Source organism: Salarias fasciatus, unplaced genomic scaffold (genome assembly GCF_902148845.1).
Source record: "Salarias fasciatus unplaced genomic scaffold, fSalaFa1.1, whole genome shotgun sequence".
In the NCBI taxonomy this organism is placed as follows: domain Eukaryota; kingdom Metazoa; phylum Chordata; class Actinopteri; order Blenniiformes; family Blenniidae; genus Salarias; species Salarias fasciatus.
The window spans coordinates 847,730-855,306 of NW_021941380.1; the positions used below are offsets into that span (position 1 = coordinate 847,730).

The following is a 7,577-nucleotide window of genomic DNA, read 5'->3' on the forward strand; positions in this document are numbered from 1 at the left end:
CAGTTATTTCTTTTTCCACTGTTACATTATCCTTACTGTTACAGATAATAATATGAGGCCATAGAGAGCCCTGATCATTAGAGCAGATAGAGATACATCCAGAGAGCCCTGACCATTCAAAGGCAGCATTTAAATGGAAGCACAGGTATCTATTATAAAGGTATTTCAGGTGCAAAATGTTTGAGCACCTGTAACATTGAATTTGAATGTGTATCAGCAACACCTTCATAATCTATTGACATACATATTGTGTTTTATTCTTCTTTTAAAATGTAGAAATGTAGAATGCTATCTCCAGTTCCAATTTCAATTTGATTGGTGTCTTTTCTCATATTATCACACAGCAACGTTTAAATAATTTAGAATCATGTTGTGTTTCCTGTTTATGATTTATTCTGTCAAGTGTCCATAAATTCAGTTTCATAATAAATAAATAAACATGCATCTTAAAGTTCCATTGAGAGGGGATCCAAATTATTTCACTTATTTAAACACATTTTTTAAAAGTAATGCAATAGTTACTTTCTCGAGTAATTATTTACTGTCACTGAAACATTGTAACTCAGTTGCTAACAAGTAACAATGACAAATTATTTTTAAAAATAGTTTATTCGTCATACAGCCACTTAAAATAGTTTAGTTAACAAGCAGAATTTAATCATGTCTCTTCTTCAACCTGAGGACACACTTTCAAGTGAAAATGCAAAGCTTTCATTACATTTTAGGTATCGTTTCCTGGACAACAGTCCACAGAGTTACTGAAAACAAAACTTTTTCAAAACGCTCAGAATCCATCTCCGTGTTGACAACAGAACTGCTGCACACGCCCACCACTCCCAGTCCAGATTCTCCTGGTCCTGGTCCTGGTCCTGGTTCCAGTCTAGATTCTCCTGGACTTGGTATTTTAGAGTTGACAGTCACCGTAACAACAATCCAGCTTGGAATTCTGTCCATGTGAATGTCTGTGTCCTTCATTGTCAATGTTTAGACTGTATTATTCTGTCTGTCTGTCACGTATTCTTTCCAAACTTCAGAGGACGATTCAGTTTCTTTTCCAGGGTTGGAATGGGGCCTGAAATGAAAACATTTTGAGATGTAGTCCTTCAGTCCTGTTGCAGGACCTCAGAACCGGTCTTGCTCTGCAGTGTGTTGAATGATGGTGATCATGTTAGTGGGATGTGGAGACATAACAGGGAGGAACATCACTGTCAGCTCCTGCTGTGTCAGCCACAGTTCACTTTTCATTCCTTGTCATTCTGACTTACGTGGTGATGGAGTTCCCAATCAAAAGAGGGTCCAGCAGATCTCTGAAAGGAACTTAAAGCATTCCTGATGTTTCTCCTCCTCCTTAATATAGTCAGGATTTCAGGTGATTTCTGTGAATGTATTTGTCTTCTCTGCCTGTTGAGTCTCCTCCAGTTCTGGTTTCCTCATGTTCTCACAGATTTCATCCAGAACCAAAGGATTAGACCTGTCCTGCTGAGGAGCTTCAGCTGGATGAGTAAAGGTGGGAGGAATCTTGGTTGTTTGCTGGTTGGATTTGGCTCCGTTACACACAACAGCAAATCAGGTCAGAGCGGACCCAGGTTGGAGTCCATTAAACCAGGTCCTCGTTGGACAACAAAAAAAAAAAATTATACATTCTTTTTTTGTTGATGCCTACCCACACAAAACAGAAACATGCAACTTGCATTGGCATTCTGATTCCATACAATCTGGCCTCAGAGCAACAGCGACATTTTGACAAATTTCAACTATTTGATTGAAAAAACAAACAAACTCATACACTCCTGATGGCATTAATACATTTCCGAGTTAAAAGAAAAAAAACCTACAGAAATCATGTTTACAGACATGGAAAAATTATTTAATCCGACAATGTCAAAATAATGTTTAACGTGAAATCACTATTGGATGCCTGCTGGTTCCCTGTTGACATTTTTTCCTTATTTTATTTTATTTTATTTTATTTTATTTTATTTTATTTTATTTTATTTTATTTTATTTTATTTTATTTTATTTTATTTTAAATTAAACATTGAAGCTTATAGACGATCTTTGATCGGAACCGTTGCATAAATGAGGAGTTGCAGCCGGAGCACATTCCGTGTTGCACTGGTACTTCCTGGCGGAAAGTGCGAATTCAACTTTGACAGTAGTCAAATTTACCTCAAAAACTCACTTTGAAGAGATCTTTCGGATCTTAAAGATCATTAATCTGTCTCCGCACACCTACGCGGCTTCCATTCGGCAGCAGCGTTTTATGTTTACCCGAAAAAAATCCGTTTTGAAGCTTTTAGTTTCACTTTAGAGCGTATTAGCATGGAGGCTAACACGGTGGCAGCTAACGTGGCCTCAGAAGAGCACCAAGAGTCTGGACAGGACCCAGAGGACCACCAACAGTCCACATGTGACGAGGACGACCTGGACCTGGATCTGGACCTGGAGCTGGCCAAGATGACTGTGGAGGGTAAAGACGTTTGGGTCTCGCACAGAAACATGAGATGAAGATGAAGTTAGTGTATTTCTGCGTTTAAGACATCAGTGGTTTGGAGCAGCATCAGATCAATATTGTTTCTTTCCTTCTCATTGTTTACATATATTTGAGACATTTCTGCACACAGCAGCTGTGTGGACAGCAGCAGCTTCAGCCATGAGCTGAGTATTAGGATAGAATGATCACCTATATGTCTGAAATAACTCCTCGGTATTTCCTTAAACGTCTATAAAATTTCCCCCCTGATAACGTGACTTTGATCAGTAGTGTTAAACAGTCAAAAAAATTGATTTTATTTGGGTACTTACCTGTTCTTCTGCATCTTTGGTAATTTAAGTGCAAATATCAAGAAATTATCAAGGGAGCTTAAATATGCCTAAAATGTGCTTTTTTCTTTCTTTTCGTTTCTTTTTTTTGTCAGTGTTTACTTAAAATTCAAGATGCTTTTTCCAGGATTTGTTTAGATTTGATAAGTAGAAGAGGAATAAACTGGTACAATGTTCTGGAATCATTACAGCGGCTTTATACTTACGTGTGCTTGAATGAATTTAATCATTTTGGTTTAAAAAATGTCAGACTTAACTTAAAAAAGAGAATAAAAATTGAGTAAAACTTGAGGCTGAACAGTTTCTGGATTGTTGTAAAGTTAGAATTAATTGCATGGATGCTGGTTTTCGCCGTTATGTGAAGCAAAATTGCCTTTTTTTGCTTATTTTTGTTCTTTTTTTAGGTTTTCGTGTCTCAGTCTTCTGACCTGTTTACATTAAAGCAGTGAAAGACTGTTTCAGATACACAAACACAGTTTCAACAAAGCTTTATTTATACCACTGCTTCTGTACAAAAGCTTAAAACACAAGAGACCTGAAGTCATAGAACCAGTCCCGGTTCACGTCAGAGCGAAGCAAGAAAATTAAGATATTCCAAAAATAAGAAACATAATTCTTAAAATATGTAGAAAAAAAGTCTTTTCAAAATGTGTAGAATACCTGGGAGTTCATCCACCAGCCCCTCTTTCTGTCTCCACTTCAAAACATCGAGTTTGATTGAAATTGAAAAATGCTTTGAAAGCATCTCTCTTTTTGTTTTTTTTTTTTTGTTTTTTTTTTTGTTAATATCGATATCAGGCTACATGTCAACACGACCTCGGTTTCTCATGACCCCGGGTCTCCACCCCTCTGCTGGTCTCCTCTCAGACCTGAACCACAACGTGCAGGCCGTGCAGACGGACATCCAGACCGCCGAGCTCGCCGTCAACACGGAGGCCGGCTGGGAGAGCGACGTGGCGGCCATGTTTGACCAGGGCTCCAGCCTGAAGGAGCGCTTCGAGCAGCTCGCCAAGAGGGAGGAGGAGGAGGAGGCGGAGCACGAGAAGCTCCGGCAGCAGCTGCAGAAGAAGAAGGAGGACGCCACGCGCCAGCACCAGGTCTGGGACACGCACACACGCACACCCACACACCTACCTCTCTAACACACTGCGGCTGCTTTCAGGCTCTTCTGGACAAACTGGAGTCTGTGCGAGTTAAACTGCAGCTCAACAACTCGAAGGCTGCCAGGAAGAACTTCCTGGCTAAGAAACAGGAGTTGAGCTCAGAGAGGAGCCGAGCGGCGGAGGAGCGAAACCGGTAACACACACACACACACACACACATCACTGAAGTCCTCTGTTTTGGATCGGTGTTTGAGCGTTGATCCGTCTGAGCTGCCGTCTCCCGGTCAGGTTGGCAAAAGAGCTGCAGGACATGGAGCAGAAGCTGACGGCGCTGGGCGAGGAGCAGGGCGAGGAGCAGCGGCGCTGGGGGTCGGAGCTGGAGGAGCTGCGGCGGGAGATGGACCGGGTGAGGAGGGAGGTGCGGGAGGCGCAGCGGCAGGCGCAGCGGGACGAGATCGCGGCCGTGGAGAAGCAGCGGGAGGTGGCCATGTCCTGCATCAACGCCTGGCTGAGAGAGGTACAGGCAGCAGAGCGGCGGCGGAGCCCCCCACCCCGGGCAGCGCTGACCCCCCCCACCCCTCCACCCCTCCCTCTGCTGCAGGTGAGCCAGTACCTGAACACCCTGCGGCAGGAGTTCCCCCAGCAGTTCCCTCAGGAGCGGCTGACCTGGGAGAAGAACCAGAGCCTGGTGCGCCGGAGCCAGGCGGAGCTGCAGAGCCGCTTCCAGGACGTCCTGCAGCAGCTGCAGCAGGGCCGCGACCTGGACAGCCTCCCCAGGGTCAGCGTGCCCGCCCTGCCCCAGGTTCCCATGGTAACGCTCCGCTCCCCCCTCCGGTCCAGGGAAACGGGTGAAGATGGGTGTGGCTCACCGCCGGTCCTCCACTCTGTGCTTTCTGTCCTCTGCAGGTGGAGCTGCAGTTCAACCAGGTGATGCAGAGCGTGCTCCCCCCAGTCTTCCTGCCCCCGCCTCACCCGGCCCCCCGCCGGCTTCCTGCCCCAGAGGCTCCCTCACTTCTGCCCGCAGCGGCTGCCCCACCTCCACCCAAACCTCCAGTACCGGGGGCCCTACCACCCCCCGCCGTTCCTGCCCCCCCACCCCGCCCACCCATTCCCGCCCCCGCCTCACTTCCGGCCCCTGGTCCGAGCCCCGGTAAGGAGCGCGTCTCCCTCGCCGTCCCCGCCTCCCCCCGCAGCCCCCGCCCCCGCCCCCTCCGCCCCGGCCGGCAAGCTGGACAAAGTGCTGGAGAAGCTGGGGGCGCGGTTCCCACAATGCACCAGGGCGCAGCTGACGTCGCTGCTGCAGCAGGTGAAGAGCTCCCGCGGGACGCTGGCCGGCATGTCCATGGAGGAGGTGGTGGAGCAGGTGGGCTTCAAGCTGGCGCAGGGCGAGCGCTCGGCCCCGGGGCCCATCAGCCGGCCCGCCCCCCCGGGCCCCATCCAGAGGCCCTCGCCGTCCCCCCAGCACGCCCGCAAGCTGTGCCTGATGTGCCAGAACCACGTGGAGCCGGAGAGCCGCCACCCGCTCGCCTGCTCCCACACCATCCACAGAGACTGCATCCAGGTGTGGCTGCAGTCCAGCAGGAACAACTCCTGCCCCTTCTGCCCCAGCAAGTGAGCCCCCCACCCCCCCCACCGCCCAACCACAGCCAGAGAGACACAGGGAGTCCTGGACTGACGCGTCTGATTGTTCGATCGTGCCGGAGCCTCCTGGTCTCTGTTCCTGCGTTGCCTTTTCAGCACCTTCAAATAAAATTCATCATAAAGTTCAAGCGTCAGAGTTATGCAGCGTTTTAGCAGCGTCGGGGAGGGGGGGGGGGTGCAGTGGGCCTGAGGCAGCTGGGACTCTTTCACCGCCTCCTGGTCTCGTGCACGAGCAATGCCGTGCATGCACACGTGCCTCACGAAGCCTCGTTCCACACAGAACCCTCTTTTTGGGGGGGGGGGGGGGGGGGGGGTGGGGGGGGGGGGGGGGGGGGGGGGGGGGGGGGGGGGGGGGGGGGGGGAAGGGAACTCGACTAAACATTGGATGAGAGACGACAGATTGTTTGAAGGGAAGTGTTTCTTCGAGAGGTGATAAATTGGGAAAGAGTTTTGTTTTTGCAGTAAATGTCTTGCTTGTGCTCCTTTAAATATCTGTAAAAGCTGCAGTTTGTTCATTAGTGTCAATCACACTTCCAGTTTTTTCTATGACTGTCCGAACTTTTGAGACGTTTTCCTGCCATTCAGCTTTTCACAACCTTTAAAAAAAAAAAAAAAAAAGTCTCAGTTTTAATGAACCTTCTATAACTGGGAAAATAACTACTTTTAATGAGATTTGCACTGATTTTTCACTCAACACCAGCAGAGTTAACTCCATGTGGTTCATTAGTTTATTTACTCGGTGGATCCTGAGGGTTTTATTTTGAGCTGTGCTACATGCTAAAGAGTTCCATTCTCACACTCCAGTGATGCTACATGCTAACGAGTTCACGCACAGGCTATGGAGGAGTGTAATCTTTGCATATCGTTTGCATTTTGAGTATAAATGGGGCTTGGTGGCGTCTAACAGGAACTCGTCCCGGCAGGTAGCCGACGGTGAGAACTCGTCCTCGTCTGAACATCCTGATGATCAGCGCCGCCGTTCTGTGCAGCGTCTGTATGAGTCTGGTTTCCTCCTGCAGGCTGAGACATAAAGAGGGATTTTTCTGTTAAACTGTACTTCACTCATTCAGCATACCCCCCCATCCCTGTGGGCCCCCCCCCCCAGTCAGCTGTAATGGGAGTGCTGGGCGGTCGATGGTCGAGGTTAAAGGAGCCGTCCCGTCCCAATAAATATCAGCGCACACACTTCTGTGAGTCTGTCTGCAGCATGAGAGTGAAGTAATGGCAGAGTGTGCGTGTTGCCTCCTGTTTACTGTCTGAACATCCATCTCTCCTCTAACAAACCTCCACCCCCCCCCACTCCCCTCCTCATTTGAAAGGTGGGTCTGTGGGCCGGTCTGGAGCGATTTTACAGGCAGCCGTGCCAATAAGAGCCGCTGCTCTCCCAGTAAAGCTGCTGTAATGAATGAAGAGCGCCGTGGAAAATAAAGACAAAACGCTGCCAAGGGCCGAGAGGCTGGAGGGGGAAATCAGAGAGGCTCTGTGGGAGGGGGATGGTAGGGGGAGGGGAGGGGAGGGGAGGGGGCCTCGGCCCAAACTCCTGAGACAAACAGCTAAACAACAGCAGGAATCATTTAAAGTCGCTGCAAACACACGTCTCCATTTCATCAGTTAATTGGGTCTTTTTAATGTTTTAATGTGATGAAAACACTGCAACAAAACAAGGTAAATGACCGCTGGCTCGGCTGCCAAACAAAGGAAAATATCTCAGACTAATGATGTGCTTATTCATTATGTTTACAGACATTTTCATGAAGAATTCTGCATCATTTCAGATTTTTCCTGATCTCCTCCGATCAAACTGCTTTGGTTTTAGTGAAAACACATCCTCCTCTGTTGAGGTTCGATCAGACTTCCTGAAATATTTTGCTTGTCTTGATTTACAGATGATGAAGTTTTGTCAGTCTGTGCCTCAGAAACACGACGGCCTGTGAATGAGCCTAACATCCTTCTGTCTAACGGCAGAACAAATGATGGTACAGAAAAGATAACAGAAAGACAGTTCTACTG

At 48.0% G+C, this 7,577-nt stretch overlaps 1 protein-coding gene across 1 annotated transcript; it reads left to right on the top strand.

Moving 5' to 3' along the window:
* Window positions 1-2,121: 2,121 nt before the first annotated feature.
* On the top strand, window positions 2,122-5,567 carry LOC115385334 (RING finger protein 214-like). The gene is given in 7 exon segments (XM_030087314.1): window positions 2,122-2,470; window positions 3,622-3,920; window positions 3,986-4,119; window positions 4,215-4,443; window positions 4,528-4,737; window positions 4,833-4,919; window positions 4,921-5,567. Coding segments are annotated over 7 exon segments (1,728 nt in total). The 5' UTR covers window positions 2,122-2,322; the 3' UTR covers window positions 5,542-5,567.
* Window positions 5,568-7,577: the final 2,010 nt, after the last annotated feature.